This window comes from Pelodiscus sinensis, chromosome 1 (genome assembly GCF_052426305.1).
Source record: "Pelodiscus sinensis isolate ZL-2025 chromosome 1, ASM5242630v1, whole genome shotgun sequence".
Classification (NCBI taxonomy): domain Eukaryota; kingdom Metazoa; phylum Chordata; order Testudines; family Trionychidae; genus Pelodiscus; species Pelodiscus sinensis.
Genome location: NC_143052.1, coordinates 347213546 through 347235867, shown reverse-complemented (window position 1 = coordinate 347235867; position 22322 = coordinate 347213546). Strand labels below are relative to the sequence as shown.

At 54.0% G+C, this 22322-nt stretch overlaps 2 protein-coding genes across 3 annotated transcripts in view; both read left to right on the top strand.

The window, feature by feature from the left end:
* Window positions 1–22322, top strand: part of PDE2A (phosphodiesterase 2A) — a 348564-nt gene that overhangs the window by 155889 nt on the left and 170353 nt on the right. The window lies entirely within an intron of this gene.
* On the top strand, window positions 14206–21554 carry LOC149525999 (uncharacterized). Its single transcript, XM_089775807.1, has one exon. The coding sequence runs from the start codon at window positions 17382–17384 to the stop codon at window positions 18516–18518; it is 1137 nt and encodes a 378-aa protein (XP_089631933.1). The 5' UTR covers window positions 14206–17381; the 3' UTR covers window positions 18519–21554.

Sequence of the window (22322 nt, the reverse complement as noted above, 5' to 3'; positions counted from 1 at the left end):
ACCCACTGCGGCTCGCTGTGCCAGCCCGAGGGCACCGCCTGGGCCATGGGGCTCTGCCAGACACAGCATACCTTCTGGGCAGTGGCTGGGCAGGACAGTCCAAGGAGGGGGCCCATCCGGGGAGACTGTGGCTGCTAGGCTGCCCGTCATGCCACGTCCCTCCCCGGTGGGGACCTTGCAGGCTTGGGGCCTGACCTAGACCTCTGCAGCTCAACCCACGGGGTGACGAAGTGGGGATGGTATTCACTCTGTTCGCTGTGTTCTGTTGCATGTGATTTCTGCTGTCGTGTAGCAAACCTGTGCTCGTGCCTCAGTTTCCCTGGGCACTGCCCCAATAGCGAGACAGTGATGAGAATTTCCGTGTGGGTGTCCCTCTCACATACACCATGGCTGAGGCTTTCTGTGGCCTGAGCCTGGGAGGGGGGTGGAACCAGGTGGACCTTTTGCCCGGGGAAGCTGGATGAAGGCTGGAGATGGGGATGGCTGCAGGGCTGGGGAAGGCTTCTGAGAGTGTGAGTGAGTCTCGCTGGCTTAGGGAGCAGAGATGGGGGGCAGGGCCCTTGGCGCTGAGCCCCCCTCTCCCCAGGATGGGTTGTCCTGGCTGCTCCTGGTTCCTGGGCTGACCAAGTCTGTTCTACGCTGAGTCCCTGTTCTGCCTGCTGGCAGAATCACTTCTGGCTGCGGACGGAGGTGCAGAGCCCGGTGGCTCCTGGAACTCCAGAAAACCTCAGTCAGCCTCAGTCAATGGAGCAACAGCAAGGATCTGACCCTCTAGGCCCAGCCAGTGGTAAGGGGCCAGGGGCCAATGCCCCGAGATGCTTTCCGTGTCCTGTTCCCTATGCTCTAAGGAGTTTTCTCTGCTGCTACTCAGACCCCGCTCCCCAGCACCCCGCGCTCCCCCCTCATTGTCAAAACAAGCCAGCCGGAGCCGTGTTTTCCCATCTTCCTCACACGGAGGAGAAAGGAGCAAGGTCGGGGGATCCTGTGGTGGAAATGCGCCTCGGTTGCTAGTTTCGGCAAAATCCACAGGGAAATCGTTCAATCAGCACCAGTGTGATGGGTGGGATTCATTTTCTGAATGGAGGCAGGGTCCAGTAGTGCCAGAACCTGGGAGAGCCAAGCATTATTGGATTCTAATGAGAACATGCAAAACGTTGTTATATGTTTGCACCAAACCTTGTGCAGCATGGGCCAAGGGAAAGGTGTATAGAACAGTGTTTAAAGAGGGCCCTGGGGATTCCCCCATCTTCTGTCTGGTCATCAAGCATGTCTTCATTCCTGTCTTCTTTCCCACTCATCACTTCAGGAGCATCTTGCTACGAACTGAGCCTGACAACGGAATGAAGATACAATCGACAGCCAGACTGAAGACAAAGATGGGGGAATCTCTAGGGCCCTCTCTATACCCTTGCCCATGTGGAGGGAATCCCATTGTTCCCCCTGTGTGGAAAAAGTGAATACAGAAAAGTGATTTTCTTATTCCCACAATATAAGAACTAGGGGTCACCAAATGAAATGAATAGCAGCAGGTTTAAAACAAACAAAAGGAATTTTATCTTCACTCAGGGCACAGTCAACCTGTGGAACTCTTTGCCAGAGGATGTAGTGAAGACTAGGACTTTAACAGGGTTCAAAAAAGAGCTAGATAAATTCACAGAGGTTAGGTCCATCAATGGCTATTAGCCAGGATGGGTAGGAATGGTGTCCCTAGCTCTGTTTGTCTGGAAATGGGTGACAGGGGAGAGATCACATGATGATTACCTGTTGTGTTCCCTCCCTCTGGGGCATCTGATATTGGCCATTGTTGGCAGACAGGATACTGGGCTAGATGGACCTTTAGTCTGACCTAGTATGACCGTTCTTATGTTCTTGGGTGAAAGTCAGCCCCAGGTGGAGTTTGTCCCACAGGCAAGTCCCCTGGCCATGCATGACTCAGTCCTTGTTCGGCGAGCAGCCATTGCCTTCAGGCTGGTCTGCATGTGCACAGCCAAGTTCCCCAGATGTGGATTGGCACCACTTCAGCAGCATTGTCAGTGAAGTGCTGCTATTCACTCGCCAAGCCGCCCTTCCACAACAGGAAGCCTGTTTCTGTCTCCCAGAAGCAAACGCTTGAGGTACAAGTACAAAGCTTATAACTTCACATACAAAGGTTATACATGCACATGAGCAATGCAAAGAGAGTTAGCAAATCGCCTGCTTTCTGCAGACACCTCACTTGGGCTACTCTGCACCAGATTTGGTGCAAACATGTAACACGGGTCGCACCACGGTTGTGCATGTTCCCATCAGAATCCAGTAGCGCCACACCTGGGTTTGTTTAGTCTAGGGAGGAGAAGAGGGGACACAATAACAGTCTTCAAGCCTGTAAAAGTTGCTCATAAAGAATAGGCTGATAAATTGTTCTCCTTAGCCACTGAGGACTGGAGAAGAAGGAAGGGGATTAAATTGCAGCAAGGGAGAATTGGGTTAGATGGTGGGAAATTAGGTTAGCCATTGCTAACTGTCAGGGTGGGTAAGCGCTGGAACAAATTGCCTGGGAAGGTTGCGGGATTTCCGTCACTGGAGATTATGAAGGCCAAGTTAGACAAACATTTGCCAGGGATGGTCTAGATCTGTGGTTCTCAAGCAGTGGGGCAGGACCCCAAAGTGAGTCATGGGGTTGCCAGGGCTAGCATCAGTCTTGCCGGGGTCTGGGCAGAAGCTGGAAGCTGAGCTCCTGCACCCAGTGCCAAAGCCTGAGCTGGGGGGTGGCAGGACTCTGGTTTTGGCTTTGACCCCCATCCTGGGGTGGCGGGGCTTGAGCAGGCTCAGACTTCAGCGCCTCCCCCATCCTTCTGGGGTCCTGTAATAATTGTTGTCAGACAATGACCTTTGAGAACTGCTGCTCTAGATACAACTGAGTCCTGCCTCAGCGTGGGGGGCAAAGCCCATCGCTATTGTAATACATAGAAGCCAAGACGGCCACCGAGTCACTTCACTCCAGCAGCTGGGGCTTTAAGAAAGGCAGCCAAAGCCACAAGACACTACCACGTTGTAGGTCAAGAGGGGTCATGTCCAGCCAGGGCCTGTGTGACAATCAGAAGAGGGGCCGGAGCGGTGGTGGAGGATTCTCCAGGAGTTTCCGGCCTTGCCGAAGGAATCCCAGATGGAATTGACATGCCCTGTGGGTGGAGTCGGGCACATCCCATCCCAGCGTCTGGCTGTTACGGGGCAGAATTCCCAGCTCTTGTGGACCGTGGCAGTGAGATGGGATGAAATACAGTGAAGACCTGCTGCCCGCTCCGTTCACTAACGGGCGACGAAACAATGTCAGCTAATTGACAAAATGTTTCTTCCATTCTTTGTGCACTGAGGTCTTCTTTGTTATTGTAGGGTTGCTCATGAGCATTAGGCACCACACGTGCCTATCTATGCTGTAAGGTTGCTCCTGTTGAGTAGGGAACTGATTTGTTATTGTAGGGTTGTTCCTCAATATGGGGTATAACACACTGTTTTGTTAGTGTAGGGCTGTTAATGAGGGCAGGGCTGTGTGTGTTGGGTTTGTGCTGTAGGGTCATAGAATCATAGAACACTAGAACTGGAAGGGACCTCAAGAAGTTGAGTCCAGTCCCCTGCCCTCATGGCAGGACCAAGCACTGTCTAGATCATCCCTGATAAGTGTCTATCCAATCTGCTCTTAAATATCTCCAGTGATGGAGGTTCCACAACCCCCCTAGGCAATTTATTCCAGTGCTTAAGCACCCTGACAGTCAGGAAGTTTTTCCTTATCTCCTGCCTAAACCTCCCTTGTTGCAGATTAAGCCCGTTGCTTCCTGTTCTATCCTCACAGGCCAAGATGAATGCATTTTCTCCCTCCTCCTTGTACTACTCTTTTAGGTCGTTGGGTCACTAGTGAGCCCTGAGCTGTGCCCACTGCTTTGCTCTTGCTGGGTTCTTTCTGAGCACTGAGCTAGACACGTGGCTTCCCTGCGGAGTGCAGGCTGGGCCCTGCCCCCATATGTTCCTGTCGGGTGACTGGGGTGCACTTTGTTGCTGTGTGTGCTGCGGCTTTGCAAACCGATGAGTAAGGGGAAAGGCGGAGCCCAAACACCAGGTCTACCCAAGTGGGAGTGGACCCTTTTAAAGCGTCCCTTTTGTTCCCCAGTTAGAAACACTTTGTCTCCTCCACAATGGAGCCGCGCAGGCATTTCCCTCGGCCACGCCGCTATTCCTGATTCATGAGTAATCGGCTGTTGACAGATGCGCAGGGCGGCACAGGCTACCGGAGACGCGTGCGCCTGTGGCTCTGGGAGTTGCCAGGTTGTTCAAGCCTGGAAGCTGTGAAACACACTCTGCGGAAGCCGGCTGTCGACGAGTCCTCCGTGGCGTTTGAAACAGACCATAACCCGGCGTGCTGAGGGCTCGAGGCTAAATCCGGCAGTAACGAGCTGGAGAGAACAGCCAGGAGTGGCCGAAATGTCCTCCCGTCTCCACCCGGGGGAACTGGCAACAGACTTGGGGCATAGGGGCTCGGGCTGGGAAGTGAGCCGTTGGCTAAGAGCTGTGGGATTGGCTTCAACCCATGAGCATGAAATGTAGCATGTTCCCAGGAGCTGAGGGGCAGCCATTGCCGTTCGGGCTGGAGGAGCTGGAGAAACAGCTGCCGGGATGGCACGGATGCAGAGCTGGGGAGGGGCACAACTCCCCCCCCCCCATGCCTAGCAGTGCCATCTTGTGGGCTGCACCAGGCCCTCAGGTTCTAACTCAGTGCATCTGGAAGGGAGTAAAGAGAGACAGAGCCCAGGAATTACCGTGTTGGATTAGAACACGGGTCCCTCTGTCATTCTCCTCCAGCCAGCTGTTCCATTCCAAGACCCCCACCTGCTCCGGCCGGAGCCCCCTTACAATATAGACAGTCCAGGGTGCTTGCAACTCCCTGACACCTGTTTGTGACCTCGCTGGGAGTGGGAATGTCACAACCCCAAAGGTGAGAACCCAGGGTATGTCTACATTACAGCGCTAATTCGAACTAATTTAACTAGTAAATTCGAACTAGGCTTAATCCTCGTGGAATGAGGATTACCTAGTTCGAACTAAGCGCTCCGTTAGTTCGAATTAAATTCGAACTAACGGAGCACTAGTGTAGCGCCTATGAAAGTTAGTTCGAACTAACGTCCGTTAGTTCGAACTAACTTTGTAGTGTAGACATACCCCCAGGCTCTAGTGCAATGAGCACTTCTGTCTCTGGCTATCGCCTGGCTCAGCTCATTCCCCTTCATGGGCACCCAATGAACTTTGCAAAGTCCTCCCCTGTGTGTGGAAAAGCCACCCAGAGCGCTTGGGCCTGGAGCAAATCCCTGGCTAATAAGCCCAGTCACGGCCCAGTGTCACGGCTGAAGAAGCAGGGCAGCGAAGGGACAATGTTCAGTTACAGTTTGGAGGGTGGAATTCCCCTGTAGGAGACCTATGAGCCATTCTGAGAAGCATCTTGTATCAACCCCTCTCCCCCACCTTAGGGACGTTTTGAAAGAATTCCCGGGCTGGACGATATTAGCAATAGCCAAGCCTTTAAAAGCTGGCTGGATTTGGTTGCTCTTCGCCTGCCCTTTGCCTCTCCCTCAGCAAACAGAACTAGAATGGTCAGTTTCAGTTGCACATTTAGTCAGTTTCACTTCCAGGTTCTCAGGTGGTGCAGGCTGAACCCTCTAGTCCCGCACCCTCAGGCCCTGACCAGTGCCAAACTAGAGAAGCTGCCAGACCACAGGAGGTCAATATTGCCTAGCAGCATTACCAACACTTCCACTGCTCCCTGGACTGTGCGAAGGAGGGAAATTAGAGTTAAATAACAGCACAGAACACAGAGCCAAGACTGGTGGCTGTAAACAAACTTTATGAGCTCACGGGAAACTTGGCTACACCCATGATAAGGGGACATCCAGCTCACTAACATCGTGCTGGACCACGGATGTGGCCGGACCAGAGTGGCAGACCAGAGAGGTTCAACCAGTGCTGGTTTTCAGGTTCCTCCATCTCTCTGTGCTTCTGTAGAAGGGCTCCAAGCCCATTGGCACTCCTTTGCCTGTTTAGGGAGGTCTCACAGTGGGTGTGTGCCGCTGCCAGCGCAATGCAGCCGTAATACGAATGATGCCAAATGGGTCACAGCCTTTCCCAGGGGACAGGTGGAAATACAGCCTGACCAAACTTTCCTAGTGCGGACAGGGCATCTTCACGCCTCTCCCTCAGAAACTGCCGAAACGTAGAGCCATCCATTCTAGCAATGTGGCCAGCGTGTGCTGGGGGTGGGAGGTGGGAGCTGACAGCCAGACTCGTTTGACTGCTCCTGCAATTTGTTGACCACTTGCATAACAACTTCCTCTCCCTGCCTTTGTGAAGCCGCTTTAACCCCCCCCCCCCCCCCCCCCGATCACCCCCCATGTGGCCTCGTCCCTTTCAGCTTCTTCCTTATCAGCAGCTCATGAGGAGCAAATGCTTTTGTCAGCCCTGTTCCAAGAGGAGCATGATGTTCCGGGCAAGGGGAAATCCTTGAAGGAGATGGCCTGCTTCCAGGACACGGTTTGTCCTGCCTGGCAATAGAACATCAACAGGAAGGGGCCTTGACATCGGCTTCGCTTGCTCAGCCTGCCCGGCGTTGTGCAGGACGAAAGCTCTTTGAGGCAAGAGAGGGGGCTCCCAGAGGCGTGGGAGGAGGGTAACTGGTCGCGGGAGCGGGGCGGCAGTTTCTGCCTGGATGAGAACCATGCTTGGCCCATCCACTACTCAGGTGTTTGCTGGCGGACTCAGGGATTCTGGGCTCCATCCCAGTGTCTGGAGGGAAGTGTGGTCTAGTGGGCACAGACTCTTTTGCTTGTTCCCCACCTCCAGGCTTGACCGTTTCTTCCCAGTCCTGTCTCTTCCCCATCCCACTCTTTGACCCAGTCCTATTCTCCTGGCCTACCCAGATCCAGTCTCTGCTGTCCCACTTCCCCTGAACTCTCCCGCAGCATCCAGTCCTAGACTCACTGTTCTAATCTGCTCCCATCCCTCTGCCCTGGGCTGGCATCTGTCCCCTGGGCATTTGAATCAGGTGGCTTCCTCCTCCACGCTGCCTCACGCAACTGGAGAGAATTCCAGTGGCCGGCCCTACTCTGGCTTGTAGCACATGGCAGCAGCAATTCCAGGGGAAGTCTGGCTTTGCCCTACCCCCTGGTCTGTCACGTCCTTGGGGATGGGGCATGTGCCGTCTGGGCCATGCTAGGAGCTGTGAGATTTTCCTGGGGGAGGCTTCAGCAGCTGAGAGTGGAGAAGTCACCACTGAGGCTGTGTCTAGACTACATGCCTCTGTCGGCAGAGACATGTAGATTAGACAGATCAGCAAAGGCAAATGAAGCCGCGATTTAAATGATCGCGGCTTCATTTACATTTACATGTCTGCCGCGCTGAGCCGACAAACAGCTGATCAGCTGTTTGTCGGCTCGCCGCTAGTCTGGACGTTCCCCCTGTCGACATCAAAGCCCTTTGTCGGCAGCCTCATTATTCCTCGTGGAATGAGGTTTACCGGGGCTGCCGACAAAGGGCTTTGATGTCGACAGGGGGAGCGTCCAGACTAGCGGCGAGCCGACAAACAGCTGATCAGCTGTTTGTCGGCTCAGCGCGGCAGCCATGGAAATGTAAATGAAGCCGCGATCATTTAAATCACGGCTTCATTTACCTTTGCTGAACAAACAAATCTACATGCCTCTGCCGATAGAGGCATGTAGTTTAGACATACCCTGAGTGTATGCAAGCTGCAGTTTTTCAAAGGCTTAGACCTTGGCCAAACATGGGTGGATTTTCCCAGAGATGGCCCAGATACAAAGCCCACCCCCTTGCCACACTTCACCCCCTGCTCTGATCCAAGTGGGTGGCAGAGCTGTTCAAAGGAAAGGTCACCAGAATGGTTTAACCGGGGCGAAAAACTTCTTTTTCCTTTGCCTCACACTTCAGTCTGGATTTCTCCTTCCCCCTTCCCCCTCAACCGAATGTCAGCCTGAGGCAGAGGCGCAGCGTGGAGTATTTCAGTCTGAACGGTGAAAGCATGGCAAAGTCACAGGCATCTGAAAAAAGGGCCTTGGAATGGGAAGGATCAGGCAACCTCAAAAAAGGGTGGCGTTACTAGCCTCGCCTGGAATAATGGTTGTTTGGGATAGCCCATGATAGGGAGCCAGCACAGCCTGCTCTTCTCTGCTGGGCTAAGCTGTGATTACATTAAACTCTCATCATCTGAGGGACACATAATGCATCGACAGCACCTGAGATTGTGGCTGAAGTGCTTGTTGGGGAGAATCGACTGTTTGTGCTGCTGTCTGGGCCTAGTAGGTGGTGTTGGTCTGAGGCGTTCCTGCTTGATGTGTTGGTATTTGTCAATAGAAGAGTCAATACAGCCACCATCAGTCTCATGCTTCAGGCCTTCAGCACCTTGGCAGTTGTGGTCAGGAAGAATTTCCCTCGTGTTATAAAACAGCACAAAACCTGGCGATGCTACAGCTTTCATTTCACCACGTTCATGATAATGCCCCCCCATCACGCCTGAGCACTGGTGGCACAGGGAATGGAACTTGCTTCTTGCGCAGCCAAAGCAAGTAGCCCGAAAACTGGCCCGTCGTCTTTACCGACTCAGTTGGCCTCTCTGCCCAGTGATGCAGTCCTGCACTAGTTGGCCTGCTGATTTGTCCTGCTGTGACGGGCCCATTTTGCCAGTGACCGGCCACGGCACCCAGGCTTAGCTTTGAGTCTCTGGTTTGTTTACTGATATAGAACACCAGGCCACATATCCCCACGAGACTAAAATTGCCCCCGGAACGTTGGCTTCCCAGGGATGGTCTACGGAAGACAGTGTAATTAAGAGCAGTACTGTGGGCTACAGACGATTGCAGCCTGATTCGATGCCATTTGCCAGCACAGGTACCGCTGTGAACACATGACTGCAGGCTCTGAGCCTCTTGTCTGCATACACAACCCAGAGAGCTTGGTCAAGGGGAATTTGGAGTGCTGGCCCTTTTCTGTGATAAATTCTGGGTTCCTGTTATTTCCACCCCAGCTCATCTGAGGAAGTGGATTTTTCCCACAAAAGCTCATGGTACTATAGATCTCTCTCTCTCTCTCTCTCTCTATATATATATATATATATTTTGACTGGAGTGTTGGTCATCCTAAGAAGTGGGCTGTGCCCACAGAAGCTCATGATCCCATCTACATCTTTTGTTAGTCTCAAAGGTGCTGCAAGACTATTTGTTGTTTTTGTCGTTTTTCCTGTTACAGACTAACTTGGCTGCCCCTCTGAAGCTATATCTGTTTTGTTAGTCTCTGGGGGTATGTCTACACTACCCCGCTAGTTCGAACTAGCGGGGTAATGTATGCATACCGCACTTGCTAATGAAGCCCGGGATTTGAATTTCCCGGGCTTCATTAGCATAAGCGGGGAGCCGCCATTTTTAAATCCCCGCTGCTTCGAACCCCGTGTAGCGCGGCTACACGGGGCTCGAACTAGGTAGTTCGGACTAGGGTCCTATTCCGAACTACCGGTACTCCTCGTGAAACGAGGTGTACCGGTAGTTCGGAATAGGCACCCTAGTCCGAACTACCTAGTTCGAGCCCCGTGTAGCCGCGCTACACGGGGTTCGAAGCAGCGGGGATTTAAAAATGGCCGCTCCCCGCTTATGCTAATGAAGCCCGGGAAATTCAAATCCCGGGCTTCATTAGCAAGTGCGGTATGCATACATTACCCCGCTAGTTCGAACTAGCGGGGTAGTGTAGACATACCCTAAGGGTATGTCTACACTACAGCGCTAATTCAAACTAAATTAGTTAATTCGAACTAAGCTAATTCGAATTAGCGCATCTAGACCTAAAAACTAGTTCGAATTAGCATTTTGCTAGTTCGAACTAGCATGTCCACACAGAGTGGACCCTGAACTGAGGTTAAGGATGGCCGGAAGCAGTGCCAGCAGGGCATCAGATGAGGACTTAGAGCGTGGAGCTGCTGTCTCAGGCTAGCCGAGAGCTGTGCTTAAAGGGACCCGACCCCCACCCCGGACAGACAGTTCTCAGGGTTCCCCGCTTGCAAAGCAGTCCTGGCTTGGAGTGCCCTGAGTGCCCACACTGGGCACATCACAGCACCTGGCCATCAGCCCGGCTGCACTTGCCGCAGGCTGCCATCCGGGGAGAGGGGACAATCGGGGGGCTGCAGGAGAACTTCCACCCCGAGCAGCCCACAGAGCCAGCCCAGTCCTCCCCATCGGGGGCTCGTACCCCATTCCTCCCTCACCTCCTTCCACTTACCCCTCCCTAGCCCCCCTTCCTGATGTACAAAATAAAGGACACGTGTTCAAAAATAGAATCTCTCTTTATTGAACAAAACTGGGGGAGACTGGGAAAAGGAGGTGGGAGAGGGGAAGAGAGAGGCTGGGAAAGGGGAGGGCAACTAAAATGATCAGGGGTTGGGAACAGGTCCCATATGAAGAAAGGCTAAAAAGACTGGGACTTTTCAGCTTAGAGAAGAGGAGATGGAGGGGGGATATGTTAGAGGTCTCTAAGGGTACATCTAGACTACAGGGTTTTGTCGACAGAAGTTTTGTCAACAGATACTGTTGACAAAGCTTCTGTCAACAAGGAGCATCTAGACTACATCCAGTTCTGTCGACAAAGCAAGTCGCTTTGTCGACATAACAGTGTGGACGCAAAGGACAGTGTAGATGCAATAATGCCTTCTATCGACAGAACTCTGTCAACAAAAGGCGTTATTCCTCGTAGAATGAGGTTTACATACGTCGACAAAGCTGCTGAGTTTTGTCGACGTTATGTCGACCTAACTCAAAGGCAGTGTGGACGCAGGTATAGTTTTGTCGACAAAAGTCCACCTTTGTCGACAAAACTCTGTAGTCTAGACACACCCTAAAAGTATGAGTGGTGTGGAGAGGGTGCATAAAGAAAAGTTCTCCATTAGTTCCCATAATAGAAGGACTAGAGGACACCAAAGGAAAGGAATGGGTAGCAGGCTTCAAACTAGTAACAGAAAGTTCTTCTTCACAAAGCAAATAGTCAACCTGTGGAACTCCTTGCTGCAGGAGGCTGTGAAGGCTAGAACTAGAACAGAGTTTAAAGAGAAGTTAGATCAATTCATGGAGTGCTATTAGCCAGGGGGTAGGAATGGTGTCCCTGGCCTCTGTTTGTGGAAGGCTGGAGAGGGATGGCACGAGACAAATGGCTTGGTCACTGTCTTTGGTCCATCCCCTCCAGGGTACCTAGGGTTGGCTGCTGTCAGCAGACAGGCTACTGGACTAGATGGACCTTTGGTCTGACCCAGGACGGCCATTCTAAGCTCAGGGCTCAGGGTCGGGGGTCTCAGTGGACCACCTTGATTTTCATGCAAACCTGCTCCTGGGTGGCCAGGCTGGCAGCTCTCCTGCCCTAGACGGCCGCTTTCCTGTGCCTAGTGTGGAGGTGGTGGACGAGGTCCACGATGTCTGCACTGGACCAGGCGGGTGCCTGCCTCTTACGGACCTGGGCAGGCTCCCGGGAGCCGCCAACCTGGTCCCGGGAAGAGGGGGAGGGCTGGGGGGCATCGGGTGGCTGGCTCGAGCCATGCCAGGTGCAGGGTCTGCTGGCTGGGTGCTGGCAGGCTTGCACCTGGCATGGGCACCGTAGCCAGCCCGTGCCCCTTTAAGAGGTCCGGGGCCGGGAGGGGGGCATATGAGTTTTCCTGGTGGTGCCCAGAGTGGCCACCAGGGAAAGCTGGGGAGGGCTAGCCTCCCACTAGTTCGAATTAAGGGGCTACACAGCCCTTAATTCGAACTAGCTAGTTCGAACTAGGCTTAGTCCTCGTGCAATGAGGTTTACCTAGTTCGAACTAAACGCTCCGCTAGTTTGAATTAATTTCGAACTAGCGGAGCGCTAGTGTAGCGCCTATCAAAGTTAATTCGAACTAACGTCCGTTAGTTCGAATTAACTTTGTAGTGTAGACATACCCTAAGGTGCCACAGGACGACTCGCTGTTTTTAAAGTTACAGACCAACCCGGCGATCCCTCGGAGACTTACATTCGCTGTGTATTTCCCCGCGCTGACAGGCTGCCCACAGACACCAGCCTGCTTTCTCTTCAGAGAGGGATTCCTGAGGCGATAAGGCACCACAGAGCACTTTCTCAAAGGCCCCCAGAACCTTGGCTGGGAAGTTGAACTTGCCACAGCTGAGGTGGGGGGGATGGGGCGGGAGTGCCCAGAGCTGCCCTGGCCGCAGGTGGGCTCTGAGAACCAGATAGGGACAGGGTTCACTTTCTCCCAGGCCAGCATCACCCGTCACCTCCCAGTTACTTTCCTTCACTGCACCCAACTCTGGTGGCAGCTGAGCCCTGGTGCTGCCAGTTTTGTAGGGCTGCCAGGTGTCCGGTATTCTACTGGGCAGTCTGGTATTTGCGCTCTTTGTCTGGTAAAAAAATCAGAGAACACCGGACATGTGCAATGTCCAGTATTCTCTGATTTTTCCGGCTGCGCACCGGATGGAACCTGGCGTGGGCGGGGGGAGCGGTTGGAAGGTGAGGCCACGATGGGCGCTGGGAGCCTGTGATTCCACAGAAGCCTGGCGGGGGTGGGAGGAGTGGCTGGGACTGCCCCCCCCCCAGGCTTATGCACAATCACAGGCTCCCAGCGCTGATCGCTGCCCCGCCTCCCAGCTGGACCCCCAGGTTGGGAGGCGGGGCCGCGATTACCACACTTGGCGCATCAGAAGCCTAGCAGGGGTGGGGGGCAGTGGCTGGGAGTCATCCCCACCCCCCTCCACTTCTGACGCGCCCAGAGCGGCGATCATGGCCCCGCCGTTCTGGATGGATCAGAAACCTAGCAGGGGCGGGAGAGTGGCTGGGAGAGGCAGTACTTATTATCCTGCACTCTTTTTATTATTATTATTTTTGCTTGACAAATATTTTTAGCCCACGTTGGGATTTTTTTTTTTTTTTGTGCTTGACCTAAATATAGTGTGTCCAGTATTTTGGGGGGACCATTTGGTAACACTATTTGCAAGCCAGGCCTCTCTGGGCCTGGTGGACTGAGAAATACCCAGAGCAGATTTCAGAGCCCACGCAGAATGGAGTCTGGTCTGGGGGGGCTGAGATTAGCTGCCACCCCTGCTGCCGAGTGGGGAGGGAGCCCCAGCCGGGGGTCTGCAGACACCACCAGGGCACTCCCCAAAGCGGGAGGCTTCACAGCCAGCCCTGGATTGCCCCTGCCTTGCCTTGACCTGTCTTGTGTCAGCCTCTGAGTTCCGGACACTCCGGTGCTGCCGAGCCCGAAATGCAGCCGGGTTCGGCTTGGCCCGGGAGGGGGCTGGATCCACTGCAGCGGGGATGGTGTGACATAGTGGGGGGGCTGTCTGCTCTGTAAGCCGGGGTTCCCCTGTGCTGTGCTGTGTGATGCCCACTGACTCACCCACATGTGGATTGGCCCAGACACCTAGTCCCAGCCTGGGCAGTTAGCAAAGCTCTTCCCGGGGGGAGAGACAAAGGAAGGGAGGTGGAGACGGCCACCTTGCTGGGGGGCAGGGCCCGGGGGCTGGGCAGTCTTGGCTGGGAAAACATGAAGAGAAGAGACTAAGCTGAATACTGGAGGCTCAAGGGCCTGTGGGCCCCTCTCCCAAGGGGTCTGAGGCTGACTGCCCCCTCACCTGCTGCAGACGGGGTGCAAGATCGGGGGGTACCCACTGTGCCGCCACAGCTGGACTCCATCTGCCTTCTCCTGGCAGGCTCCGTGCTTAGCGCCGGGCGTTCCCCGAGTGTGGCACCAAGAAGCTGGTGTTTATAAACCAACTCTGGGGAGCTTGGAACCAAAGGCAGCTCCCTTACCCCTGTTTCGCCGACCCTGTTCTCTTGTACTGTGTCACCTACAGCTTGGGTGGCTGGTAACGGCGCGACGGGCTGTGCACACGGGTTTGTTACTCCAGAATCCTAGAACACTAGAACGGGATGAGACCTGGAGTGGTCATCGAGTCCAGTCCCCCGCCCTCACAGCAGGACCCAGCACTGTCTAGATCAGTGGTTCCCAAACTTTTCAGCACCACGCCCCCTTTTTGATTTTTGAAAAACCCCTCACGCCCCACCCCCCCAACAGCAAAACTTGTTGAGCAAAAAAAAAAAAGGAACTGACCGGGGCAGCAAAACTTGATGGGGGGGGGGGGGGCTGGGTTGCCTCACGCCCCCCCCCCCTGGAATTTCTTCACGCCTCCCCAGGCGAGCACGCCCCCCAGTTTGGGAACCCATGGTCTAGATCATCCCTGATAGGTGTCTGTCCAACCTGCTCTCAAATATCCCCAGAGATGGAGATTCCACAACCCCCCTAGGCAACTTATTCCAGTGTTTAACCACCCTGCCAGGCAGGAAGTTTCTCCTGATGTCCAACCTAAACCTCCCTTGCTGCAGGGCAAGCCCAGGATTGCAGGGTTACTCCTCGGCAGGGGGCTGTGGGGACTTGCTTGTTATGGTCGGGTTGCTTCCAAGTGCTGGGCTGTTTGCCCAGGTTTGTTATTGTAGGGTCAGGTGTGAGCGCAGGACTGCATGTGCTACTGTGTTATTCCAGGGATGCTTGTGAGCGCTAGGCGGCACGCAGATGTTTGTTATTGTAGGGCTGCCGCTCCGCGCTGGGCTGCCCGCAGTGGTTTGTTGTGGTGGGGTTGTACGGAGGAGCTGGACTGCTGGCACAGATCCTTCCCCTGCATTTCCAGCCCTGTGGTCTTGCGGCTGTGCGGGGAGGGGAGCAGCCAAACCCAGTGAAAGACTGGATCTTGTCCCTTCCTGAGCACGTCACGGTGCCCTGCCTTCCCAGCCCCACAGCTGCAGCCTCCGGGCGCCTTTTCGCTCTGCAACGTCCTGCTGCAGGGACAGGTGGGTGCAGCGGCATCTCGGCATCAGGGCTGGGATGAGTCACAGCCCAGGTGTATTTTTAGCACGGCTCCAGATTGCTCTCCAAATGGTCCAGAGCGAGAGAGCCGAGGGTTGGAGACTGGCCTACTTTAGGCCCCCCTGGGACTGAGAGCGGCAGGCAAGCCAACCTCCCCGGGGAGTGCCACGGAGGACTCTTCAAGTGCTGTGTGCCTTGCAGCGCGTGGCGGAGTCTTTCCTCTCTCGCTCCCAGCCTCTGCCTCCCCCCGTGGCCATTCTTAGCGTGACAGGTACTGGGCGCCCCGCTACACAAACCCACGCTATGGGTCAGCCCTCACGCCAAGGCTCTTACAATCCTCACAGACCAGACAGAGGCGGGGGAAACTGAGGCACGAAACAGGGACAGGACCTGCTCACGATCATCCAGCAGGAGCCAGGTGCCCCGAAGCTTGCTCCCACAGGACCGTGTGGCCTCACTTGTGGGGAGCTGCCCGGTCTCGGGCCGCCTTCCTTCTATGCCTGGGGCTTCCAGCTCCACGCCAGCTGCACCGTTGGACAGATCGCCAGGATCTCTGCCCGATGGACATCAGTGGTGCTTCCCCCGTTTGCAGAAGCTGGCCATTTGGCTCAATGCTTCTGGAGGCCAGTTCTTCCCTCTCCCCCGGCAGCCCCATTGGCCTGGGCCTGCCACAGTCACATCCTGCTGGAAGCTTTCGGCAGGCCTGCCCCAGACAAGTCGGTTCCTCTCCCTGTAAAATAGCCCCCTGCCGTGTGGCCTTTGTTCCCCCCAAGCTCAGATCTGCAGCTGGGACGGGCTGGGGCTGCCTGCCTGGGACCCCCCTGCGGTCGTGAGTTCCACGTGGCTCGTCTGGGGGGGACACGCTTTGGTTTCACTTTATGCGCCCCACGATGCCCCTGCTTAACCCCGTCTCTCACCGGGAACTCCAGGCAGCTCTTCCCTGCCGTGCGAGCCCCAGGCCGGACCCGCCTCACTCCCTGGGAATCTGCCTCGGCTCCACCAGCAGCAACCGAGCCTCACCCGGCCCGCGTGCGAGAGCGAGAGCCGCAGGTCCACGGAGCGTGGCCTCGTCCGCGGGGCGATGGCTGGCGCGGGAGGCTGTCGTGCCAGCCGTTGGCTTTCCCCGGAGGACCGGAGGCGGAGCTATCCCACACCGGGAGGGTTTCTCGGAGGGACCCGTTCCCCCCAAGAGACACAGTCTCAAGCCCCACAGCTTGCACGTCTGCACTGCCCTCAGAGCCCCGTGGCATGCACACAGCGGGCTGGGCCAGGCCAGGCCACCTTGGGCTCAGGGCTTGGGGCTGAACGCTGCCACGTAGACATTCGGGATGGAGCCTGGGCTCTGAGATCCCGTGAGGTGGCTGGGTCTCATAGCCCCAGCTTCTTGTGGAGACCAGGCCCTGCCATGCCCGCCGATGGGGGAGGGGGCCCACCACTGCTACTGCTGCAGTGGTGGTGACTGGAGCCCTGGGCCCTTTCAATCACCGCCGGAGCACCAGGCTGGGGACTCCAGGCGGCTCTGAGGGGCTGGGGGACAGGGGCACAGAGCTGCCCCCCCCCCGACCTTGCCCATAGAAGCTATCGGTACCCTGGGCCCTGCCACTGCATGTGTTTTATTGCCACGTAGACCAACCCTCTAAGGGCAAGAGAGCTTGTAGCCAGGTTGGCAGGCACAGAACATGGGAGGGGCGCCGGAGGCGAGCCACAAAGAGCGTTTTGGGACAAACCCTTCGCATTTGACACATGGCTCAGGGTCTTATAGACCCGCTCGCCCCCCCCCCCCCGCCATGTCTTACCCTTCTCTTCAATACTCTGGCCAGACTCAGCTTCTTCAGTGTCTCCGGACCCTGAAAAGCCCTTGTAGCCCTTTTCTGAGCCTTTTCCATGGGGGCAGCATCCTTTGGGACATGTGGACCCCAGATCGGAATGTGGTATCCAGTACTGGGCCCTCCAGTGCTCAGGAGAGGGGCAATGCCGCTTCCCTAATTCCACTTGCTATTCCCCTTCACATACTTCCAAAGATCACCTTCCCCCTCTCCGCCACGGCATGGCACCGGGGGCCCCGGTCAGCTGGTTACCTCCCATGACCCTGAAATACTATGGTGAGATGCTGCTTTCCAGGATACAGTGCAAGTGTGACCAGCACGCACATGCTTCTATGGATCATACACATGCACCGACAGATCACACACGTGCACTGAAAGATCACGCACGCACACCAGTAGATCACACACGTGCACTGACAGATCACATATGCGCACCGACAGATCACGCACGCACACCAATAGATCACACACGTGCACTGACAGATCACAACACGCACCGACAGATCACGCACGCACACCAATAGATCACACACGTGCACTGACAGATCACAACGCGCACCGACAGATCACGCACGCACACCAATAGATCACACACGTGCACTGACAGATCACATACGCGCACCAACAGATAACGCACGCACACCAATAGATCACGCATGTGCACTGACAGATCACATACGCGCACTGATAGATCACGCATGCACACCAATAGATCACACACATGCACTGACAAATCACATTCGCACACCGACAGATCATGTACGCACACCAATAGATCACACACGTGCACTGACAGATCACATACGCGCACCGACAGATCACGCACGCACACCAATAGATCACACACATGCACTGACAGATCACATACGCGCACCGACAGATCACGCAAGCACACCAATAGATCACACACGTGCACTGACAGATCACATTCACGCACCAACAGATCACGCACGCACACCAATAGATCACACACGTGCACTGACAGATCACATCCACGCACCGACAGATCACGCACGCACACCAATAGATCACACACGTGCACTGACAGATCACATCTGCACACCGACAGATCACACACGCACACCAATAGATCACACACGTGCACCAACAGATCACATCTGTGCACTGACAGATTACGCATGCACACCAATAGATCACACACGCGCACTGACAGATCACATCCGCGCACCGACAGATCACGCACGCACACCAATAGATCACACACGTGCACTGACAAATCACATTCGCACACTGACAGATCACGCACGCACACCAATAGATCACACACGTGCACTGACAGATCACGCACGCACACCAATAGATCACACATGTTCACTGACAGATCACATACACCCACCGACAGATCACGCACGCACACCAATAAATCACACACATGCACTGACAGATCACATCCATGCACCAACAGATCACGCACGCACACCAATAGATCACACACGTGCACTGACAGATCACATCCGCGCACCGACAGATCACGCACGCACACCAATAGATCACACACATGCACTGACAGATCACATACGCTCACCAACAGATCACGCACACACACCAATAGATCACACACACGCACTGACAGATCACATACGCTCACCGACAGATCACGCACGCACACCAATAGATCACACACGTGCACCGACAGATCACATCTGCGCACCGACAGATCACGCACGCACACCAATAGATCACACACGTGCACTGACAGATCACATCCGCGCACCGACAGATCACATATATGCACCTACGGATGCATGAAAGAAGCTTACGAAAGAAGATGAGGACCACCTAGATAAATAGCAATAAAGCCAGATTACTGCCAGCCGGCCACTTAGCTTTGCTTTATGCAAGGCAAAAGGGAATCCCCAGCCACGCTTGTTCCTCCAGCTGGAAGAAACAAATTCCTCTTGACAAATGGAAGCAAACAAATTCCATTAAGGGGAGTGTAAAGTGGCAGCTCCTAAATGGAAGCATAAACACGAGGCCAGCTTGGGCCCTGGCCGTTTAATTTCCGACTCAGCGCTTTCCTTCTGTCGTTTTCCAGGAAGCGGCAGGCTGGGACGCTAACAGAGCTGGGAGCGGCTGTGACTGTTGGGAGTTTCCCGTGCCATGTGAGCTCCTCTCTAACTCACCCTTGTTATCCTGCCTCCTTTCAACCTGACTTGACTGCTGGTGAAATGTCCCCAGGGACAGGGCGCCTTACTGTCAGAACAAGGATGGCTTAGGGGCCCCATCCAGTCCAGCTTCTCCACTGGCATGGCTCTGTACAGGACCATGAAAAGTACATCATGAACCATAAAATCTGATCTCCCCCATGAAATGTGTTTGTGTGTGTGCACTTGTAGCCTGTACTATTCCGATTTTACGGGGGAGATAAGCATTTCTCAAGCTGGGAGTCTGTTTCAAGGTTATTTTAGGTGAGGGGAGGGGGTCATGATAGTGCCAACTTGGCTTTTACTCTGCATTCAGCAGCACGGAAGTAAGGTTGGCTATACCGTACCATGCCATCCTTACTTCTGCACTGCTGCCTTCAGAGCTGGATGGCTGGAGCATTGTGGCAGCTGACTGAGGACCCAGCTTTGAAGACAGTAGTGCAGAAGTAAGGGTGGCAACACCATGCTATGCAGTCCTTACTTCTGTACTGCTGGCAGCCGCTGCTCTCTGGCTACCAACCAGCTCTGACCAGCAGCAGCAGCAGAAGCAGCAGCAGCAGCAGCAGCAGCAGCAGCAGCACAGAATTAAGGGTGGCAGTACTTCCAACTCCCTTACAATAATCTTACCCCTCTCTCCCTGAATACACACACAACCCCTGTTTGGATCAGTATCCATACAGTTGCAAGTAGGGATGTAAGAGTTTAACCAATTAACTGATCAGCATCCGCATATTGTTTCTGGCTGTAGTTAAACTCTTCTGCTGGTGCGTGCCACACTGCAGGCTCTGCAGTATAAAGCTTACATCACAGAGCCCTCCGCACAGCTGGCTCCCTGGGAGCAGGACTGGCAGCTGGGACCCAGTGTGCGTAAATTGGCTCCTGGTGTACACCGGCTGCAACTGCCGGTCCCGCTTCCGGGGAGCCGGCTGCACTGGGGGCTCTGTAATACAAGCCTTATACTGCAGAGCCTGCAGAGTATGAAATGATATCACCACTAGGATTTTTAATGGTTTCACGGTTACTTTTTTAAAACGTTTTTTACATCCCTCGTTGCAGCACCATGAAAGTTCAGCTTTAAATGACTGAAATTGACCATAATGGACCGTGAATTTGGTAGGATCCTACTCATTTTATTGTCTCTATATCAGGGGTCTCCAACCTTTTTAAGCACGAGATCACTTTCTGAATTTAAATGCAATCTAGGATCTACCTCAAACACAAATACCCTGGCCCCGCCTCCCTTGTGCTCCTTCTCTGAGGCTCCACCCCCTGCTCACTCCATCCTTCCTCCTTCCCACCAGTCCGGGGCAGCAGGCTGGGGTCCAGGCTTTGATCTTGGATTAAGAGATTTGGAGTGTGAGAGGGGCTCTGAGCTGAGCTTGGGGCAGGCCATTGGGGTGCCAGAGGGGGTTCTAGGTACAGTCTCTGGGAGGGTGGATGGATGCAGGGGTGCTCGGGGCTAGGGCAGGGGCTTGGGGTGCAAGAGGGGGTCCATGACCGGGATAGAGTTTTGTGATGTGGGCACCAGTTGGGCCCTGCTTACCTCAGATGGCTCTTGGGTGGGGGTACAGTGGGGCTAACACAGGCTCCCCCTTACCCTGGCCCTGCACCACTCCCTAAAGCAGCCAGCAAACTCCATCCCATGTCCTGCTGTGCCCCCTCTCTGCTCTGTGGAGATAGGATTCAGGATGGGAGAGGGGGCACCTTGACATCAGCACCCCTCCTGTGTCTCCCCTACCCTACACAGAAAGCAGAGGCTCCTGAGGTGGCAGCTCCAAGGCAAAAGGTAGGAGGTGTGTAGCAGTCGGAGGTGGGGGGCCATTGAAGTGGTGGGCTTGATAACCTCTTGGCCAAACCAGTCAGGATCACCTGTCAGAGGTTCCAAGATCCCGATCTACTGGTTGGTGACCCCTGCTCTGTATGAACCCCCCCTTTGGAGCCTCCAGGAGCGCCGTTACTTTGTGATGCTCAGACGGCTTGTTTCCTCTTCACTTGGTTTGGGGGCAGTTTGTTCTCCGCCCCCCCCCCCCCCCTGCACCCCTCCCTGGGAAAGATAAGCTCACTTTCAGGATTGGGATATTAGACAGTTTTGGCTTCGTGAGCACCGGGCTCCGGCTCGGGGGTCCACGCTTCCAAAAAGATGTTGACAATTCGGAGCAGGTACGAAGGAGTGCGACACCGGTCATTCCAGCTCTGACGAGCCAGCCTTCTGGTTGCAAGACAAAGAAGTGCAATCGATTTGTTTGCGCAAGAGAGGACGGAAAGGCATGTCTCGATTAGGTTGCAATTAGGTAGGGAAGAGATTTCTGAGAGCAGAGGGCTCTCTTCTGTCTAGGAGATAAAGGCAGAGCGAAAGCTGGAGATTGGAACTGGAAGCGAGACAGATTTCAAACTAGAAGGAAGATTGTGCTCTGTTTTTAACTCCGAGGGAATATGCAGCAGCAGCAGTCAAAAAAGCAAACAGAATGTTGGGAATCGTTAAGAAAGGGATGGAGACTAAGAGTACGTCTACACTTGCTCCCTATCTTGAGCTAGGGATGCAAATGTAGAGTACCGAAATTGCTAATGAAGCGCGGGATTTAAATATCCCACGCTTAATTAGCATAATTGTGTCCGGGTGCCATTTTGAAATCGCGTTATTGCGAAATAAAATGCCCCATGTAGCAGGGGAGTCTGAGGAGTAACAGTTATTTCGAGAGAAGGGTTTTCTTTTGAAATAACGCTGCTACATGGGGCGTTTTATTTCACAATAACACGATTTCAAATGGCGCCCGGAAGCAATTATGCTAATTAAGCACGGGATATTTAAATCCCGTGCTTCATTAGCAACTTCGGTACACTACATTTGCATCCCTATCTCGAGATAGGAAACAAGTGTAGACGTTCCCTTAGACAGAGAATATTTTATTGTCTCCATATAATTCCATGGTACGCCCATATCTTGAATACTGCATACGGATGGGGTTGCCTCATCTCCAAAAAGATATATTGGCATTGGAAAAGGTTCAGAAAAGGGCAACAAAAATAATTAAGGGTTTGGAATTGATTCCACATGAAGAGAGATGAAAAAGATTAGGACTTTTCAGCTTAGAAAAGAGGAGTCTAAGGGGGTATATGATAGATAGATAGCTGTCTATAAAATCATGACAGGTAAGGAAAAAAGTGAACAAGAAGTTATTTACTTGTTCTCATAACATAAGAACTAGGGGGTCACCAAATGAAATGAATAGGTAGCAAGTTTAAAACAAACAAAAGGAAGTATTTCTTAATGCAACACACAGCCAACCTGTGGAACTCCTTGCCAGAGGATGTTGTGAAGACCAGGACTATAACAAGGTTCAAAAAAAAGGTAGACAAATTCATAGAGGTTAGGTCCATCAGTACTTATTAGCCAGGATGGGTAGGAATGGTGTCCCTAGCCTCTGTTTGTCA

What these genes read in the sequence shown, in the direction of transcription:
- LOC149525999 (XM_089775807.1), top strand. Translation starts at nt 17,382, where the DNA reads ATGTGCACTGACAGATCACATACGCGCACTGATAGATCACGCATGCAC.